The sequence below is a fragment of the Rissa tridactyla genome, chromosome 4 (assembly GCF_028500815.1).
Source record: "Rissa tridactyla isolate bRisTri1 chromosome 4, bRisTri1.patW.cur.20221130, whole genome shotgun sequence".
Taxonomy (NCBI): Eukaryota; Metazoa; Chordata; class Aves; order Charadriiformes; family Laridae; genus Rissa; species Rissa tridactyla.
The window spans coordinates 3,738,697-3,760,078 of record NC_071469.1 but is presented as its reverse complement, the minus strand read 5'-3'; the positions used below and the strand labels follow the sequence as shown (position 1 = coordinate 3,760,078).

The window sequence follows — 21,382 nt, the reverse complement described above, 5'->3', positions numbered from 1 at the left end:
CAGGGGCTCACCGCCCTCACAGCAAAGAATTTCTTCCTAATATCTAATCTAAATTTCCGCTCTTCCAGTTTAAAACCATTAGCCCTTGTCCTAATATTAGCAAGGATTAAATACTTGTGGTCAGCAAAGCAACAGTGATTTTTGAGTTATAGCTGGCCAGAACTGAGAAAATAACAAGACTGATTTTTGTCTTGGTTTTTTGTAGTTGGCATGGCAGAAGCAGATGGTTCCTCTCAGGATGCATTAGGTCTCAGCAAGCTTGGAGGTCAGGCAGAAAAAAACAGGAAAATGCAGAAGAAGTAAGTCATTGAATATTTTTAATCCTTTTTTGTTAAGGTATTGCTTTGTTTAAAAATGTATTGTTTTCTTTTTTATTTTGTTTTGTTTTCAGGTATTTTTCCCTAGTATGGTGCTATGGCTAATAAGCCTCTGTAGAATGTTTTTAAATTATTTTTTATTTATTTTTTATTATTTTTAGTAGTGGCATAGTTCATGATAAGTTTGAAACTAATTTCAATGCTGAAAGCTTAGTGCTGTAATAAACAAACTTGGAGATAAAAGTGGACTCTTATCAAACCTTTCCCCCGGATTTGTTATGTTTAATACCTGCTTTGGGTTTAATTCATTTGGAAGATTTCCCAGAGTTGTCTTTGGCTGTGACTTGCTCCAGAGTGTGAGAGAGTAGAGAGGGTGAAAGCGTGAGCTGTTCTGTACAGCCATCCTTCTGTCCTTTCTAGCAGGTGACTCTGCAAGTCTTTCCTTTTGTGCTACAGCTGCTAACTGCTGCTGTGTGCACTAATTTTTTCACTTCTGTTTAAGGTTCTCTCGACATTTTCTCTCGTACATTTCAACAGCTGAAATCTTTTTTCCTTGCACCATATACTCCTGATTTCCTCTTTTTTATAAATTGTGACTATTTCCTTTTTTTTAAGGCACCTTTTAGGTACGTAGTTACCTATTCCTAGTCGTGAGAATTTTTTCAGTGTGTGTCTGAGGACAATCTGTAGTTTCATGTTTACCTTTTGAGTAATGCATGCTTTGTTGTTCCCAGACTTAGAAGAGATGAAGCAAACGCTTTAGTCATAGTCATAGCTGAAAAATAGCTGTTGCTACTAGTAGAAATCTTGACTTAACGCTTATATGGTAATACAGGAAACGCTAAAATGTATAGAAGTAGGATCAGGCATTCTTAGCATTTTTCCACCCGAAGCTGAGCCGTATACCTTGCACTTTTGTTGCTTCTGTTCTGTTCAGCTTCCTTTACTCTGCCCAAGGTCAGACAGGTTTTCCTTTTCTTACTTGCCTTCTGAAGACAGAATAGCGAATGTTGAAAAGAAAATGTGCTTGTTTTCTCTTTGCAAGAGATTTCTTGCAGTACCTAAATTCTATTAACAAATAAGAATAATGCCCAGTGACTGCTAATGAAAACCAGCAGTGTGTTGGTTTGAAAAGTCAGAATGGAATGTGGTTTTGTTTGGATAACAGATCGCTCAGCTGTTTTTCTTCAGCCTGTTACACTGAAGGCAACCGTACATTATTATGATCCGGTATTTTCCCTTTTCTACAGAGCTTTAAAGTCATACCACATCTTGGTTGAATAAATAGTTTTAATCTGGTCATGTCGAAGTAGCGGTAGGCCTGTTCTTTGAACAATACAGATCGTTCTCAATGCCAGCAACAAACTGCATTCTAAAGTAAAGCAATCTATACTGTCTTGCTTTAATAAATGCAAGAAATGCGGTTGCAGATTAATCATGGCTTTCAAAAACATCATGGTATTTACTAAAAGTATGCCTCATGGCTGCATGTTGTTGGTTGCTTCAAGTGTCTGTATTAGACAAATGAAAACTTAGTTTGAAATTGCCTTGCTTAGCAATTAAATATGAGTGTGTGCTTATTCACAGGAAAGTGTCTATGATTCAGATACTTTAGTGAAAGGAGGTATGAAACAAGACTGAGATGAAGATAGGTATCATCATATTTAGTTTTATTACTCTTACTGCTGAGAGCAGCAGCAGGGTGCTTTGAACTTGCATAAGAAGTAAATCTTACCATTTTAAAAATCCCAGCAAAATACTTTAATCCAGCTGTTCCAGAATCCTGACAGGTATTCTGAACGTAGGAAGCAATATTATCACAGAGTGTCAAAGATCCCTTGCTGCCTTCGCGAGGTGCTTTGTTATCAAAAAGAAAAAGCGATAAAGCTGCTCTGAATTGCTTTTCACTTTGATATTGGAGGAGGGTGGGGTTAAAATAAGTTCTGGAGGCCGACTGTTCACTTACAAAATCCCGTATTCAGTGAAAATAATTCCAGTTACCTGAATGCTTGGAACAATGACAGCTATTTCTATTTATAGTTGTCTCTAATCCCTATTCACTTGCGTATCTTCCTGATTTCTGCATGCATGCACACAAACAGGCCGGGGGCGGTATTCAATGTCTTTACTAACAAAACCCTATTTATAGTTACAGAATTAAATTACAGTATTCATTATTTGTCTGTTTTTGTATGCTTTTAAGTTCAGTTTAATCCTAGTTTTATATTTTTTTCCTTCATTGTTTTATTTTCCTTTTGTTTACCATTTGATGTGGTAGTGCAAAATCAGGGTAAGTTTATATTTATTTTATTAGGATTGTTGTGAAATTATGATAAATCTCAGTTGGATTTTTTAGCAATATATTAAAAGCTTTAATTTTTTTTAAAAAAGTCTAATTATGAGAGGAGATATGAGATTAAAAAGAATTTATTGTGAAAATGTGTTGCTGAAATAAATCCATTGTCGTCTGGTTCAGTGTGAATGTTACTTCAGTGTCTCGTCTTAATTTGCACGGTGTGAATTTTTATAATGGAAATATTAAACCCTACTTAGATGGAATTAGTTTTGTAATTTGGGTTTTGAAAGCTGTTTTGCAATAGTAGATGTTTGTGGCAATTAATTTCCAAGGTAGATGTATTTCTGTAAAACTGTTGCTCTTTGTCTACTAAATTTAAGTTGGTTTTAGTGTTTTGTTCGTGCTGCTCATCTTCTTTGTGAGCTGTACTGTTGACAGTGTTTGCCACAACCGTACTTGTGCTTTTCTGTGTGCAACACAACAAACTTAATACTGTATTAATCAGACAGGAAGGCAACCCTAAATTTAAGATAGCCGCTCTTAAAAAAAAGTTATACAGGAAAAGTTTACTACATACTTGAAGTCAATGTATAATATGGATATTAACTTTACACTGATGCTCTGCCTGAAATTAGTCTATTTTCATCTCATATTTTAGTACTGTTGCTTCTCAGTTTTTACACCTTGCAACTCTGTCGTTGCCATCAGTATCACTCTCTTCACCACCTTCCCTACAGTCCCTCTTCTCTTGGCTTCTTCCAAATCCGTTATCTTCCGTTCCATCTGAGAAATCTAGAATATAGCATTCCCCTTTGGCTGCAAGTTCTGGATTTATCCCTTCCCAAGCTGTCTTAATCCAGTGACAAAGTGATGTTGCCCCGAGCTGCTCTGTTTTCCTTGTGGGGTCAGCGTATGCTTGCCTGCCAAGAGCCATTCTAAATACAAATTCTTCAAATAATCTTTAAAGGGCCTCGTGTGTTGCTACTACATCGAGCACCTGTGGTTTTGACATCATTTCTCATCCCGTATGACCACAATTTCTTTGCTCTCTCCACAGCTGGCATTAGATGCCTTTTGAACGTGTCTAACAGCAGCATTCCCCTCCTGCAGCAGCACACTTGGTCTGCCGTTCCAAGTGAGGTTCAGCCAGCTTTTTATTACGTCCGTAGACACCTATCCCTTGGGTTTGTCACCTAAGAGTTATTCCAGTAGCCAGCTACTCCTTTGACATTCTTTTGACCTTGAAGGTGCCAGCTTTATACCATCTGTTAAGATTGCCAACACTACTGCAAGATTTTTTTTTCTTTTTTTCCTCACAAAGATACGAGGCTGGATTTTTGCACTTGCTTCGGAAATGGTATAACTGGTTGGCCTGGGAAACTGAACTGGCCCATCAGTTGTGATCTTTACATAATCTGATCACGTATCGCTGGCACGCAGTGAGTTTCTTGGTGAAGTTGGAAGGGGATTGTTGGAAAAGTGAAGTTCCCTGCTGCAGGAAAAACCCATTGATGCATTGCTTGCAGATAAAACAGCAGCTGCCTTTGAATTCTTTCCATGAGCTGTTTTCTGCCTGTGCTCTGTCTTGAACTTTCAGGGGAGTGAATGATTTCCCGTGCAAGCAAGCTTCTGTCTCTTCTTGCATACGAACAAATTCCGCTATTAATTTTCTACTTCATGGATGTGTTTGCTCACTGAATAATTTCTGCATGAAGTTATCTCATAAACATTTTTGCTTTATTTGTTTCTATTTCTCCATGTTTACCTCCATCACATAACCCTTCCCTCCAGGCAGACGATTGTTTTCTGCATACGATTCCACCATGAGTTTAGAGTTTGCATCATAACCTCTCCTTGCACTTTCGGTACATGCCCTGTACTGCTCATCTCCGAATGATTTGCTGAAGTACCCAGGGGGACTTATAAAACTACCAGGAATTAAATTGCACTTCTCTGAACTCCGTAGGATGCCTCCGTAGGGGGCAGAGGCAGCGGTAACGTGCTCTCGTAGGGCCATCTTTGGGCATGTCTGTGCTCTTTCATCACTCGTGGACCTTCCTCGCGGCACCCTCGTCTTACCGCAACCACCAAAAGACAAAGACGCCAGTTTGGAAGTTAAACTACTTGGGGGGAAAAAAACTGCATTCCTTTCTGGCAAATACAGTATTAAGCATTTTATTCTGTTCTTACCAAGCAGTATTTTTTAATATCTTATTAATTTATTTTTCTCGGGTTTTTTAATCTTTAAATAACGAAGTGAAGCAGAACTGCATGTGTTCAGGGCTAGAGATTTGTGGGATTAATGTAATGTGTTCCGCCGTAGCAGGACAGTAGGTGATCCTTTATTCCTAATTTTGAAATATATGTAGATTTTTGAAGTGCACAAATATGTATTAGCTTTTATGGGCTTCTCTTCTTTGTTAGTGAAATCTAGCTATTGAGCTGCTAACTGCTGAACACTATTTCCACCTTAATTGTTGGGTCTTAAAGTGGGTACGTTAAAATGGTTATTTGTAACCAGTGATCTGGCAGTTCCTTCCTCTCCTTTTTTTAATTCGTAGGCAGCACATTTAATTAGGATCAAGTATTGGGAGATTCCTGTAGAGCAGTATTCATAAACCAGTTGCTAGTATATTTATTACTTCATTGATTATTTTTTATATTTAATTCTGTACCAATAAAACGCGAGGATCCTAGGTGTGCTGAACACTGCATATCTGTTTTGCAGAGGTAGCAAAGAAAGCTACTAGTCAGTCAGTGACCCCTTTGCAAGATGTCTTGCGGAGTAGCTCTTGAATATCTGTAGCTTTTAAATATTTCATCATCTTAGGTCTATTCAACGGTACGTTTCTGAAGGCAGGGAGATTTTATTTGTTTTAAATTGTGAGAAAATGATAAATACATAACATGGGATCTTGAATCTGTAGTATTGCTGCTTATCTTCTTAATTCTACTCTTGCAGGCATGAATAAAAAGCATAGAACAGTAAAAACTCTCCCATTAGGTGAAATTTTTCTTCTAAACTTCTGAGGAGAGTGAGTGGAGACTTAACCATATACAATTAGCTCTCAAAGGCAACTTAAATATCCTTTTTTCAGACTTGATCCATTTTTTTCAGACAGATGTATCCAAGCAACATTGCTTGCTTAAACCTGCAACACTAGTTTTTGTCTCTTGGTTTATCAAATATTTTTGGCAGCTATTTATAGGGCTCTTGTGGGCTTCTATTGTTTTTGTAAGCTGAATTGTCAATATTAAACGTCAGTCTCTTCTGTTTCAGAATAACAAAGGAAATGGTGTCATCGTAGGAGATGAAAGCTGAGTTTCAGTACCCGGCCTTTCAGAATACAATTGCCAAAGCGTGGCGCTCTGAATAGGATGCTTGTCTGAAGCTGGGCCTGAAATTCTGACAGGCTCACTGGTGCACACTAAAATTCACCAGTTAAAGGGTTACTGCCCCAGTTCCCAGCCTCGACAGCCTGATGGACAGTACCGTTTCGATGGCATGGGTATCTGATGTGCTCAGACATTTCCCCAGGTCTTAAATCCGCATGTGGAGGAAAAATGACTACTTTGCTTCAGTCTAATTTGCTGAACGGAAGATTGCAGCAATTGAGAATCTGAATGACAAATAAGTCTGACATCTCCACTTTGTGTTGGCAGTGCTGGTTAGAGTGTCAGTGACAGTTTCAGACACAAACTTCCGAAAGGCAAGGCATCTCTCCCACTCTGAAATTTCCCGTCCGCTTCAGCTTCCATCGCTATGTAGTCCTTGTGCGTGTGCTGTGACTGCCTTAGTGGCTATATCATATAAGGCTGAGAAAGGATGAAAGTTAACTGTTGAAAAGGAAATAGTAAATTGAATGCAAAGTTTAAATTGTAACATCTAGTTATAACTAGCTTCTCTTTTTTATTAATAACTTTTTCTGTAATTGTAGGCATGAGTTGCTAGAGGAAGCCAGAAGACAAGGTTTGCCTTTTGCACAGTGGGATGGACCTACTGTGGTGGTGTGGTTGGAGGTAAGTGGTCTCTCCAAAATAAATAAAAAAAACCCCGCACCTCAATGTACAGACTTCTAAAGAATTACAGGTTTTGGAGGCCAGGAATGTTTTCCAGATCCTGCTTACTTCCTTTTTTTGTGTTTCAGCTGTGGGTTGGGATGCCAGCCTGGTATGTGGCTGCTTGCCGAGCAAATGTGAAAAGCGGTGCTATCATGTCAGCGTTGTCTGATACGGAAATACAGCGTGAGATCGGAATTAGTAATCCTCTGCACAGGCTGAAGCTGAGGTTGGCCATTCAAGAAATCATGTCGCTAACAAGTCCATCTGCCCCTCCCACCTCAAGGACGGTAAGGAAAGTCATCCAGCATTTAACATCTTTTAGAACCATTAGAATTTCCAAAAATTCTACTGCAGACATGTAACTGAAAGGATTTGAATGTCAAATAAGAATTTCTGGAAACATTAAATCGTAGAGGAACGCATTATTTAAGTATAGGGTGGTTCTTCCTTTCATGAAAATTAAATGAAGGAATATCTACGTTTTCTTTCTCAAAGGAAAGAAGTTTATATCAGTGTAAGTATGTGGTCCAAAATATTTAGAGGACATGTTATTTGCCTCATCTTTTGGACTCAGAAGAATTTATAATACAGATAAAGTACGTAAAGAATGTGCGTACAGAAATTAGTAAAATAGTTGGAGGCTCTGTTAATTGAGGTATGAGGCCATTAACTCCAGAATACATAAACTAGGAGTCTACGTGTCTCTCTATACTATAGTATATTTAGACACTTAAAGTTAGTGTGAATTCCCTCTCATGAATCTGTCTGCCCTGCAATCTAAAATTATTTCTGAGATTCCTGGGATTACGTACTAGCCTACAAATGGATTTTTTGCATTAGAGCAAAGTCAAGTGTTTGCCCATTAATTACATCAGCGTAAGCTATTTATCGCATTCGATTTTGTTAATGTCTGTGACGAAAAGTGATCCATGGTAGTAGGCTTTTATTCCATGCCATTACTTTCGATAGATCTACCTATACTTAAGACTTTAGAAACCATTGCTTTTGCCCATGCCTGCTCCTTACGTGTACCGATTGCTTATATGTTCTGCAACCTTTCCTCTTTGTTACTGCTTTCCTTTCACTGGATGGGATTGGTTCCCTGTGGGGTCATATTAGACCACGGGAAATGTCTGGGTAACACATGAAGAAATGGAAAATCTTACAGCCACACAACAAACGGTTAGTTTATAGTGTTGCCACTTCTGTTCCTTAGAGTGCTTTTCCCACTTTTTGAACACTTGAATCAAGTGCCTTTTGGTCTTTTTTTCTTTTCTTTTTTTTTTCTTTTTTTCAAATTAATACATTAAAATTCTGGATCATTGCTTCTTCTAATTATTAACCTTGTAATCTGCATCTTGATAGTTTTTTTTCCAGAAGGGGGGGGGGGAAAATCAACACTGATAAAATTGTAAACAAAGCTCTTTCTAATCTGTAAAATGGAGCTCTGATTTGATTAACTAATAGACAAATTGAATTATTCGTGTGGAAATTTCTTCTCTCCGGAAAATTTAATCAGTAGATGGGTTTTGCAACCTCTCATACGAAAATGAGTGCCTTACATTTTCTTTTTTTACAATGCATGATGCTTGCTTGATCTAGATTTTTTTTGGTATGCAGTAGACGTAGAGTCTTGCAGTGCATCTTTTATCTTTGATCTCCTTACTAAACTTAAAATACTAATACGTATGTGTTCTTTTGCTTTTCTAACCACGTAACAGGAAGATGAGGAGGGAAGCTGGGCTCAGGTTGGAAACTTTATGTAATATTATGTAAACTGTCATGATAATTAGAGCATGTTTCCTTTATAGCAGTTTCTTTTAGTGATTTTTGGTGTGGCTTGGGGGTTGGAAGTGGGCTTATCTCTGTGTAATACATACTTGGAAGATACATTTTTATATTTAGGTGATTTAAATATTTTAATGTTTTCTAGAACTTCCAAGAGTTGGTGGTTCATTATTCAAAATTTGTAAAATACGTTGCTACACAGTACATCACAAAAAAGCTATGCATGAGGATTTTTAATAATAGGGCTGTTAGGGGGAAGAATATTCGGAAGTCTTTGTTACCATTAGCTTTCCGAAATACTTATCCTCTAGCTTACAAGTCACCAAAACGTGGTTACTCTTTCTTTATAAGCATTGTTGTATTCTATGCATTGAACATACTAGATCAAATTTTAAAATAATTTCATGACATAAAGCGTGGAGTGTTTTGGTGGGGGATGGCTCTCTGGGAAGCCAGAAGTCCGAGAAGAATATCTGCTTTGTGCAGAAAGTCCCTGTTCAACCTGGCCACCGTCACAGGTGTGCTACAAGAGCCTGGGTGGTTAAGTAGATTTCTGTGCACTAATTCTGTAATCCTCCTTGATCAATTGTTTTCCCTTAAAGTGGTGACAAATCCTAATTGTATTTTCAGGCATTGATATAGTTGAGTATTTTATACAGGGATATAAACAAAACTCAGGATTTGCCTGTGACCCATATCTTTGGACAGTAGAGTTTCTTCTCACCTGGCTGCCCTCCAGCTTAAACCTGTTTAAGTCTCATTAATTACGACTGGGATACTCATTTGCAGATTGTCAGTGGTAATAATCGTAGCTTGCCTCCCTGTTTCAGGAGTAACATGCTCTTTCAGTCCGCTACCTAGTGATGGCTTGTAGAAATGCGTTTCTATGGGGCCTTGCTCCTTTCTAGAGGATACTTCCTCCAGAGGAGAAACCAAGCTTTCGACATTTAATTGCACAGTAAAAATGAATTATTACCCTCGACTTTTGAAAAAAGGAGCTGCGTTTTTTTCTTGCTCAAGGAATGATAAGATGCGTAGTTACAAACTCTTCTCATGCAAGCTTTCTCCAAAAAAATGCCTGGTGATTTGCAGGTCAAAAATGCAGTGAGATAAGTCCCCCGTCCCCCCCTGTCAGGATAAGGACTAGCATTTAGAATTGCTTGTTCTTCAGTAGTGGGTTTTTATCAGTTTCTGAAAACAGTTAAGTGTATTAAAAAAAACCTGCAGGGTGGTTTGGTTTTTTTTTTTGATATCTTGTGTTTATATGGTCATGTGAAAAATAAGATCCCCACTCGCCCCCCCAGTTTTCAAGAGATACAGTATTTTCAACATTTTAACAAAACGAAACTCCATGGCTCTTGCTATCAAGACCACGTAGATTAGTCTTTCTTTATTTTCATTAGCTTTTGCATATTTTTTCATACTTGCTGATCTGGGTGTTTAAACTTGCTTTTCTTCATGCAGAGGACTACTTCTTCAGAAAACACACATTTTTCAGTATTCAATTGAAAATGTGTATTCACAGTAGTATTCAATGCTTTTATTTGCTTATATTTACAGGCTTAAGAATTAAGCAAGCGTTGTTTCACTTTTCTTTATTCTTTAAAATATGTTGCCTAAAAAAGCTTTTTCTCTTTTATTTCTCACTTTAACAAGCTTATTCCTTAATCTTTTAAAACCAGACGCTAGCATATGGTGATATGAACCATGAGTGGATCGGCAACGAATGGCTCCCTAGCCTGGGGCTCCCTCAGTATCGCAGCTATTTCATGGAATGTCTTGTGGATGCTCGCATGCTGGATCATTTAACTAAAAAAGATCTGCGTGGGCAACTTAAAATGGTGGACAGCTTTCACAGGTAAATAGATTTAAGTTGGAGACCTAACCTACAGTAAATGTTTCCGTTATCTCTAAATGATTTTATTTTCCTAATTTTTTTTTTTCCTAAACAGAAACAGTTTTCAGTGTGGAATTATGTGCCTACGAAGACTGAATTATGATCGAAAAGAACTTGAAAGAAAAAGAGAAGAAAGCCAGAATGAAATTAAGGGTTAGTGCATTGTCTTGACCTCGGTCTGATTCTACTGTCTTTTCACTGATCTGCCTCAAAAATTTATTAAAAAAAAAAAAAAGGCATTAGAGGGAGGAATTATTTATAAAATATCAAAAGTTAGAGATGTGTCTGGATGGAGGCCCTGAACAGCGAATCATGAAACACGTCTTTAAATTGCTCACTCGTGCAGAGATGTGCTACAAATGCAGGCATTTTTGAAACTCTGACTGCTCTGAAGTTTGAAACAGTGTTTTAGAAGGGTGAGGTTTTTGAAAATCTTTTTTTTTTTTTTCTCCCCCAGTTCTGACATAACAACTTTGCATCTACATGATTCTGTTGTTGCTTGTGGCTGGTAATTTTTATTGCCCATCACTTTATGAAAAAATATCCAAGCGACTTAGGTGTTTGTCTTCCAGATTCATGGTGATTATCAAACAAGAGAGGAGGAAGAAGAAAAAGCGGGGTGGGAATTCACAGTCGTTTCCAAGACTTCCCATAGAAATTTTGTCCCCTGCCTAGTACGAGATGTCTTAGGCTAAAATTTTAGGGTTACCTTAGACGCAATTTCCTTAGAAGCCTCTGTGCCTGCTCTTCCCCTTTTCCTTTTAAAGCGTTGATACCCTCTGGAGGTTATTCTACTAATTGTGCCTGAGAACATTCCCAGGAGTTGCAGGTAACTGCCATGAAACAAGCCTGTGTTGTGGCTCGTAAGCCTTTTTTAGTCTCTGAAGTGGTATGGCTGCATCTATTGCCTACAGGGAGTTGCTTCTTGAAACATAAAACTCGTTAATTCCTCCTGGGAATTGTTTGGGTAGAATGCTAGTTGTCACAGGCCAGAAACATGCTGTGGATCATTATAACAGTTCGATTGACATAGACATTCCTGAATAGTGTAAAGACACCTACCTGTAAGAACACAGTTGTTTTCATGTTTGGGCTGAACATGTAAATGCTGCTTTATAATATTTTTCCTTGAAAAAGTTCTAAGATGAGAGTATATTGGTTGTTAGACTGTTACAGTATGAAATGCCTTCCAGAAAGCTTCAAATAGGTTTACTTTCTACTTTAAATTTCTGATTGTGGGAAAGCGTAATGGTATGCGTACACAAGCTGAAGGAAAGTCTGCATTACTGAACCGAACACCTTCAGAACTTGAAGGTAGATAAGATATAAAACTAGTAAATAATAATTAATTAATAAATCGTTAAACAATAATAATATAACTATTATAATATTATTACAATGTATTTAGAAATAAAATGTTATAATATAATAATACTAAATAGAATAATTACATAATAATAAATAATAACTGAGGCCCCATCCCTGGAGGGGTTCAAGGCCAGGCTGGACGGGGCTTGGAGCAGCTTGGTCTGGTGGGAGGTGTCCCTGCCCAGGGCAGGGGCTTGGAACTGTATCATCTTTAAGGTCCGTTCTAACCTAAACCATCCTATGATAATAAAGCTTTAAACAATAATAAATAAAGCTTATTGTTCAAATTCAGTAGGAGGTACATGAGAAGCTGCTATAAGATGTCTTTTTTTTCCTTTCGAGTAGTAAAATTTTTTCCCCAAAGTACTCGATCTGTCTTGGGCGAGGTCCAGGCCCCTAAGTGGCTGTGTAGAATAGAAGGTCCTGTCTTCCCCATCTGCGCTTCTGAACTTCAGTGCCCAGCTGAACTTCTCACTGTGACTGTAGCTTCCCTCTGCAGGCAGAGAGAGGAGGCTGCGCGAGGACTATTCCTTCTGGGTGCAAGGAAGAGCGCTGCATGGAAAGGATCCAGCACCGAGCGCTGGACTCGAAGCATGAAGTTTTGTTGCCAATTCAGAGCATTTCATGCACACTAAAAAGGCGGGGGCAGATTAGATCACAGCCTAAATGTTAAATAACACAGTTCCTTGAGGGCTACAACTTAACAGCATTTATGATGAATTGTGTATACGTGAAAATCAATCCTGACACAAGCATACAGATCAAGAAAGAACTGTGGGTTTTTTCTTCAGAAAGTTGTATTGTTGTAAATTGGGCAACTTTTTTTTCTCCACAGATGTCCTTGTCTGGAGCAATGAAAGAATGATCCACTGGGTAGTGTCCATTGGTCTTAAAGAATACGCAAATAACCTTATAGAGAGCGGAGTTCATGGTGCACTTGTGGCCTTAGATGAATCATTTGATTACAATGCATTAGCTCTCTTGTTACAAATACCCACTCAAAACACACAGGTAAGCAATAAGTAGTTACTTTATTGGCAATAGGATTTTTCTCCTCTCTAGGAAGGTTAAAAACGGAACTGAATGTGGTTTGTTTTTTTTTAATCTTAGGTAAGTGTATGTCTTTCTATTCCCAGCTCTAGAAACTTTAGAAGTGGAAGGTTATCCTTAATCATTTTATCCTGTAAGAGAAAAACATAGAACTGTGCTTTTCTTACTGTTTTCTAATCGTTACTAACAATTGTTTGATAAATTTGGTTTAAAAAAATATGTTAGGTATTATCCTCATAGCCCATCTTCACAGCATTAGCGTAAAACTCATCGTTTTTGTTCTTTGCTAGCTTTTACTTGTAAATAATTAAGTTTGAGCAAAAAATAATGAACTTTCTTATCACAACTAAGGGAAGGGGGAGCTGTTAAGTTTTCCTTAGATTTTTTTAATAAGTTACAACTTAAATTGTAACTTTTCAAATACTAAGTATGTTTATTAACTTGATAAGAAGGCATTAAGCAATTTGGGTTATATTAAGTTTTAAAAATTACTATAGGTTACCAATTAGTAATCTGCTGGAATTAATTTCCGTTTCTTCTGTACTATAAACTTTAGGCTCGTGCTGTTCTGGAGAGGGAATTTAATAACCTTCTTGCTATGGGCACTGACAGAAGACTTGACGAAGTAAGTTACTTGACTCATTTTATGGTCCTGGGAACTTTGAGAATTGTTAAGTGAAAGAAGTTAGCTTGAACCTCTTTAAGCTATTGACAGAATAGGGACAGAAATCTTAACTTGAAATTCTTTGTCTTGACAGTTTCTGAGTATGGCAGGTCTTGTGTATTTAGGTGAGATGACTTTGAATATGAAAGTATTGCAAGTTTGTTTTGTGTAGTTTGTGTGGTTAATATCTAATAGCAGCACTTTAGGCTGAATCTTTTTCTGTCTAAAATGTGGAAAAACTAGTGACCAGTGTTGCAGATGAATAAGCTGTAATGGAGAAAAGCACTGTATAGCTTGTCCAGTATTTCAAATAGTTTGGAATGTATTTCAAGAAATTTTGTGTGTTAATACCTGTTAATACCAGTATAGATGACCACCAGCTATGTTTGCACATCAAAGTGATTTCTGTCAGGCAGTCTGTGCTCTTACAGTGTATACGCTTCATTCAAATGTAATGAGTATAAAACTCTAACAAACTAGGTGTAAGACTCTTCTGTAGACCCTGTGAACCCATAGCGTAAAGGAGAGAGCGTTGCATCTTTAACGTTTTAAGTTGCTATACGCTGTAACTCGGTGAAGGGTTTCAAGCTGGTGTTACTTCCCCCAGAGACTCCGAACTCTGAGCTACCCCTTCTTTGGTGCTCATGGGAGTTTGTGGTCACCCGTCTGGGCGGAAGTGGTTTGGGTTAAGACTAAGGTGGTGAAACCCTGACGTGGTTAACCAGGCCACGGAACCAGTCAGATATCTCAGAAACATTTGTGTTAGTATGAGGAAGAGGACGGGGGAAGTGTGAAAGTCCTGACTTCGGCTGCTTTTGGATCAGCGAGGTGAAGCACAGGCCAGTATGCTGAGGAAGGAGGCTGCTGTGACAGACCTTGATTGGTTTTGTGCTCATTTTTTGCCTAACAAACTTGTTGCAGCCCTTTTGTGGCACATCCCGACAGCTCTCAGGATGCATCTTTACTAAGGTTTTAATAACATCATCAAAAAGCAGCTTGATATTTTTCTAAGGTGTTTTTCCTTAAGTGATTTCAAACTGCAAGAGTAGGAGCTTTGAGGGAATGGATGTTTGCTCTCTTCTAGCGGCACAGGGCAGTTTGTTGATCTTGAAGCTCTCTCCAAATAATGCAGACGCTTGTCGCCTAATTCTAAAAAGGGATAAATTTTAGGTCAAGTGGCATTCAAGTGATTGAACTGTTTCTAAAGGTGAAGTTGGCAAATGGAGATGCACAATGGGTATATTTGCATTGACACAATACCTTCACTGCAAAAGACATTTTTGGAAGTGAGACTTAAACTGTTGTATTTAGGAAGTGCAGTATTGTATTTCTGAAGTGGAATATTCCTTCAAAGATGCACATTTCTTAATGGGGGTGGGAAGTGCACCCGGGTAATTACAAGTTAAGTTTATCCAAGTGCTTAAGGAAAACGTTGCATGGCAATATAGTATTTGCTACGCTTTATTTTTTTTTTTTCTTCCTCACTATCATTTCCCAGAATTTGGAGCATGAGAAAGCATAATAGCTGTATCATCATTTCCTGTAAGACAGAATTAAAGGTTAAAAGCAATTGTTCAAATTAAGCCTCTATATGGCAGTGTTCCCAAAGCAGCTTTTGTGACCTGCTCCACTCCTCATACCCCCTAAGAACGAGTGATGTGACACTTAGGAATTAATGCAAACCATGAAGTACAAACATTTGAAGTTCAAACCTTTTTCCTAAATGTGCCGAGCGCATGAATTTCCATAGTTACTGAGCCGAAGAGCCTACACTCTAGCAAATGAACACAGGCTGTTGCGAATGAAGACGTCCGCTGCTATTGCACCTGAACCGTTAGCTCATTGGGTGGTGATGCGTTTCCTTAAGATTGCCAGTAATCCTTTTAATGTCAGTAACAGTCCTACATTTTCTGAATCGCTAATGATGTTTATCAATGTAACAGGATGATGATAAGAGCTTTAGGAGAGCACCTTCATGGAGAAAGAAGTTTAGACCAAAGGACATAAGAGGTTTAGCTGCTGGATCAGCAGAGACTCTTCCTGCAAATTTCAGAGTTACAACCTCAATGTCTTCACCCTCTATGCAGCCAAAGAAGATGCAGATTGATGGTATTGATTTTGTTTTATTTTAAGCATGATGCACTTTTTTGCTTGAGTTTACAGGGGAATTAAATTCAAATTACCTTTTTGCTGCATAAAAGCATCTGCCTTGTGCATGGTTGTGTGTATATATGTATATATAACACCGTGTTTAACCATAGGGTGCTTTATCATTTCAGGAAGCTGTAATAGATTTGGAGTTTCTTTTTACTTCATTGGAATAACAAAATGAGAATTGTCGTTAGAAATAAATTTATGTTAAAGCAGGAAAATAAAATTACATTTTAGTAGAAATCTCTTAATCACATGATGCATAATTTCTAGTTGGCAGCACTTAGACCAATGTAAGTCCTATATCTGAAATGCAGTAAAATGCATTAAAAAATGCAGTAAACTCCCTCGGATAACTTTGAGATTATTAAAACTTCATTAAAAGGTGCATTACTCCCCTGCAATGGTCATCTAAGTATTGATCATACTTGAAATCACAACTCCCACCGTTGCTGTGTGCTTAACGATCTATATTGTGTATGTGTTCACGTGCACAACACACACAGAGAGATGTATTTAAAAAAATCAAACAACCCCCAAAAAAACCCACCTCCAAGTGGAAATTGATCACCTGTCACATGAGGGATCTTGTCTGTTTAAAAATGGTGTCTTTACTACCACCAGAATAAACTTTTACTTGGATTTGATTTACAAAACACAAGTGAAAATAAATGGAAATGCGTGTAATCGGAACAGACAAGATGAGAACTTCAGCATAATCTGTCAGGGTTGTCTCAGATTCCGAAAATTGTATTTATGAGTAAAGCTCAAAGAAACAACCTTTGCCATCTGATGTTGCTCTCTAAAATGTTTTAAGTATTATCACTAGCACAAAACATTTTCCAGAATTCATGTGGAAAATTCTGTAAATTAAAATAAGTGAAGTCTTTACCATGTAAAGCCCCTTTCTTACTACGATATAAAACCCCAGAAAAATATGTAAAAACTATATAAAATAGAAGATAATTTACTTTTAAAATTACCTTTGTCAATTTCTGTGTGCTAGTTGGCACGCAGGTTTGTTTCTTAGAATTCTTTTTGTTCACCGCTGAAACTGGAAGTGGGTAATAGACAAACTGCAAAACAAATTCTGCTTTTCTAACTTGTAACCTTAGAGTTGGGTGAGTGCGGTAGCTGTAATCACATTGCTGTGAGAAAGGGTGTTGTGGGTTTTTTTTTGGTTTGGTTTTTTTTTTTTTTTTTTGGAAAACTAACATGCATGCTGTGTTCTGCATGTCTTCCCATGCTTCTTGAAATAGGCAGTGTATCAGGAACACAAAGATTGGATTCTGCTACAGTAAGGACCTACTCCTGTTAAAGCCTTCTCCTGGTGAGTAAAGTTGATAGGTATAATAGTAAAGCAGCTATTTAGGAAATAAAATGTCAGGTGTTTTAATACAGTGAATTTACACGCTTACAAAACTGTTTCAAGTTTTCAGGGTACATTGTTACATTGAAAATCTGGAGATTATTTCCTACCATGAAGACTATGAGTGTTTAAATATATTAAAGATTGTATTCTTTTGAGGGTTGTTTTTTTTTTTCTTTTAAACAGCCTCAAAAAGGACCCGTACTAATTAGCTATGCAGAAAGTGTTGAAATCAAAGGTTGGATGAAAAGTGGGGAGGAGGGAAGGGAACTAAGGTAGGCATATAGAGGAAAAAATAGTTTGGAGTGTGACGCTGCAGTTCAGACTATTGATCTTTCAGAGTCTTCGCTTGGTCAAAGGTATCCCACAGTATACTTCAATATTGAATTGTTATAGGGGTAATTGCATAGTTCTGCAATTCTTGGATACTTCATGCCACCGTGATTGCTTAGGCTGTCTGCTTGGATTGAGCTACGTGCAGACTAAATTTGGGTAGCTGTGAGCAGTGCTGGCAATAAAAGGCAGCTTGATAACACAAAATGCATGCATGAAAGATTTGAAATTATTTTTCTTACTCCAGGATTTGAAATTATTTTTCTTCAGCAGTATTTCTTCTGCAGTATTTTCTCATGGAGCAATATTTCTCTTGTTTTGCAAACAAGCCTGGAAACTAAATTTTTTTATTTTTACTATATTGCATTTTAAAAAAATCAAAATCCAGTGAATCTTTCTGTCACCAGCTGGTATCTTCCACAGGCTATAAATTGCCTGTCTCCTCTGCTTACAGCTTCTTTCTTTTCTTCTCACCAGTAAGATCCCTACCAACTCAAGTATCGGCTGCCTTTACTTCAAATTCTGAACCTTTTTGCATATACAAGTTTAGTTCTAAGGAGTTCTTATGTCTGAAATGTTGAGAAGGGGAATCTCTTGCACATAGCAACTCACATCATATCAGTTTCTAATCTCAGGGGCTATCTGAAATTTTTTTTTTTTTAGTTTCAAGATGATTGAAGTTTTACGCCTTCCCCTCCCCCTGATTCTCCCCAGTGTTTCAGGATTTTCTGTAGTCAGATGACCTAGGATAAAAAACTAGGAAGCAGAAATATTTGACCTCATGTGCTTTACTTTGCATTGCAAGTGAAGATTACAGAAGGCGATAAAATCGTATACATCATGGCATGGCAATTAGTCAGTGCATGACTGCTACAGTACGGAGCCGTTTGTGAAAAACTTAGAATTAAATGTTTTTACAAAAATGCTAATGGATTTTTGTGTGTTTTTTGTTTGTTTTGTTATTGTTTTTACAGTTTACCCACACTATTTCTACCGGTGATATGCAGCATTTTCAACATTTGGAACCCTTAACCTGTTAATACTTGTTAAATGGACACTTTGAGATATTTTATTACAGAGTTTTTAATTAGCAAATAAATTCATGAGTACTATAGAGAAAATATTTTAGAATCTAAATGTTTCTTATATTTATGTGACTTCTCATTTATATAGTTACTTACTTTTTCTGTTTCTATTCAGTCTACAAATCGAACCATTGCTGATTTTTTTATTCTAATTTTAGTCTTTCCAACTGAATGTACTGTAATGCTTGTATGTATATGTCCCTATAAGTAATATAGGGTTTTTGTAAATTATGCAGTTACTGTAATTATCATTGTTTTTTAATAATGAAACTGAAGGTGAAAAGGATTTTAATACCTTTGTAAAAGTATCATGACACCAAGCAGTATATATTTTGTCTTTTGGAAATGTTAGCTTAGGTCTGAAAACAAGTCCGGCTTTTTTTCAGGTAAGCATATGTTGTTGTAGGAGGTATGGTACCTGCTTGTTCTTCTTTTTCAGAACTGTCCCTTTCCACAAAGAGGATTTGTCAAGTAGTGGGAATTTGTCTTTATTTAAAATTATAACTTGTTTTAAAAGCTGGGAAGAACTATTAACACTATGGAACACGTTTTAGAAGTGATTGACTCGGTCATAACACTCTGCTGTATTTATATAGCGTGTCTTCACAGTGACTGAAAACAAGCCATAAACCACGAACTGTTTTTATTTTATTTTTTTTCCTTAACTGAGGAAGATAGACTTCACGATAATTCCTGGTCGTAATCCACAGGCCACAGAGGTTTTGTCCTTGATCTTTTTGATTGAAAACACTTGTGGAAAGATGCTGGTGAAACTAATTTTAACGGACCAATCGCGAAGCACTGCAGGCTCATGTCAAACCAGTAGTGAAAGATGAAGGTACAATGGGCTGAAAATTAAAGCAGTGCAACTTCTAATAAAGGCCTTACTTTTCTTATGTAAGTCATCTTTTGTGTTTTGTAAACTTGTTCTAAAGAGTTGTCTGGACTTTTAATTTTGATGGTTGTAGCCATTTTGGACTGTACGAGTAGAAAATGTATCCAACACTTGTAAATGGCATATTAAAAAGCCAGCAAGAATCTGTTCAGATGGTGCATTATTTATTATGCAACAATATATATAGCATGTCTTTTTTCTTATTTTGTTTTCCACTTTTAACTTGCTTGTAAAACTGAAATTCATTGTTACTGTTCTGTTTTTCTATTAATCTTTTGTGTATTTTCAGATTATGTAACAATATGTACAGTCTACTTTTGAACTATTTTTATCACAGTATTATTTATTGCTTTCTTTCAATAAAGTACTGATGCATTTTTCCACTGCCAATAAAACACTATTGAAAAGCTAAGCTCTAATTGTATGCAGGCAGATACTTTTGCGGTGAGTGGATATTGTCAATAAAGCATCTTAATGATTGTTTGCTGCCCTGTAGATCTTGTTTCAAATGACGATTTTTCTCCAGTAGAAAAATGTTCTGTTAGATGTGACGTTTTCTTTGAAATTGTTCAAGTTCACGCGCATTAATCAGTTTTTGAAAAAAACCCAGTTTTCTGAAGAAAACTGCTTTATTGCCTACTTATACTAGTATTAGAGCTATGATTTGCTTTTAAAAATAGTAACAAAAACTATCACACAACTTCAGTGTATTCTGGTCCACGTGATGAAGACTGAAGTGTGCTGTTCTATATAGCAGCAATGGTTGCTTTGTTAATAAAATGAGATTATGACCATAGTGATATTTGGGGAGAAACATAGGACTTGAGGGAACCGATACAATATTGGGTCGCAATGGGGCTGTTTATGTCGATTTTAATATATTGTAAACCATTTCTTGTGTAGAAGAGAAGACAGAAGGATAAAGTTACAGAATAATTGAAGCAGTAGTGAAGCCTATTTCATCGTGTCCTCTAGAGCGACAGCAGGATGTGGAATGCATGGAATGGAGAAATATTGTGATTGATGCTTTAAACATTGTTCAATAATGCATCTCTGTTTGTCTAGCTTGTCTGTATGAGTTGCTATCCGATCATTTGCAGTCTCTTTTATATTTCCAGAGAATCTATCTTTCTAGAAAAAGCTAAAATGGAACTGCAGAAAGAGATCCTGACTCACTGTTCAGCTAAACCTCACTGTTTAGAAAAAAAACTGCATAGACGTTTCCGGTCACTGATGTGATAGTAGGTGTTCAAAGTCATGTATTGTTGCTTCTCAAAAGTTGAAAACAACGCGGAATAGACTTGTAAAATGTGAAAAGAAAATACGTTTATTATTTTAAGGCTGTAAACCTTAACTGTTACGGAACAATGGAATTGACATGAGAGCTAGAATAAATGAGTGAAATAGAAAAAGCTTTCACGAACTGGCAAAACTGTGTGGTGACTTCCTTCTGAATTATATAGCAAAGCTATCTCGGAGAAATTGGGAAAAACACTTCTCGCTCAATTTTAATAAACCCTCCCGGAAAGAAAAACACGCAATGCGTATGTAAAAGGCATGGATAAGTTACAGTAGTCTTTAAATAAAGCTTGGTTAAATATAACTTTTTGTAAACTGCCAAATGTCTTTAAAGGCTTTAGTTGGAAAGAGTGCTATAACAATTAAAGTATGCATTTTATCTGCAATAAGGAGATGGTAGAATTATCTGAGAGAACTTTAAACTTGCAATCTTTGCATGCTTAGAGGGCAGGGAATCTCAAAACTGATGTTATAACTTAATCTTTCTCCTTTCAAACTGATGTAGAATTGAAAGACGAGAAGTTGCATTTGCATTGTCTTATGGACAGTAGTAGATTTATCATGTTAAAACTCAGCAGCAGAATTTATGCTTGGAACTAGGTAGGTGAAGATTGGGGGGGGAGGGTGTCAGCAAAATTAATTATTTTCAGGTAAATAAGAATTGACACAATGTTATGTTTGAGGAGTTATTTGAGGGGTGATATTGTTGTTGAAACTAAGGAATTACTTTGCCTTTAAAAGGAAAGTGGTTTTTTAATTCTTACTAATGCAAGTTTTGGGGTTGTAGTTTTGGTGCACTGCTTAAACT

At 37.0% G+C, this 21,382-nt stretch overlaps 1 protein-coding gene across 6 annotated transcripts in view; it reads left to right on the top strand.

The window, feature by feature from the left end:
- Positions 1-20,939, top strand: part of PPFIA1 (PTPRF interacting protein alpha 1) — a 60,410-nt gene extending 39,471 nt beyond the window's left edge. Inside the window, exons 20-30 of one of the 6 annotated variants that reach the window (XM_054199779.1) lie at positions 206-299; positions 6,552-6,633; positions 6,762-6,962; positions 7,795-7,857; positions 10,146-10,321; positions 10,416-10,513; positions 12,564-12,739; positions 13,335-13,403; positions 15,386-15,551; positions 16,853-16,923; positions 18,270-20,939. In XM_054199779.1, coding sequence (XP_054055754.1) covers positions 206-299; positions 6,552-6,633; positions 6,762-6,962; positions 7,795-7,857; positions 10,146-10,321; positions 10,416-10,513; positions 12,564-12,739; positions 13,335-13,403; positions 15,386-15,551; positions 16,853-16,911 — 1,184 coding nt within the window. In that variant the 3' untranslated portion in view covers positions 16,912-16,923; positions 18,270-20,939. Of the gene's footprint in view, positions 1-205; positions 300-6,551; positions 6,634-6,761; positions 6,963-7,794; positions 7,858-10,145; positions 10,322-10,415; positions 10,514-12,563; positions 12,740-13,334; positions 13,404-15,385; positions 15,552-16,852; positions 16,924-17,958; positions 18,219-18,269 lie in introns of those variants that run through there. The other 5 variants (XM_054199773.1, XM_054199774.1, XM_054199776.1 and 2 more) reach the window with 5 other exon arrangements.
- The last annotated feature ends 443 nt before the right edge of the window (positions 20,940-21,382 follow it).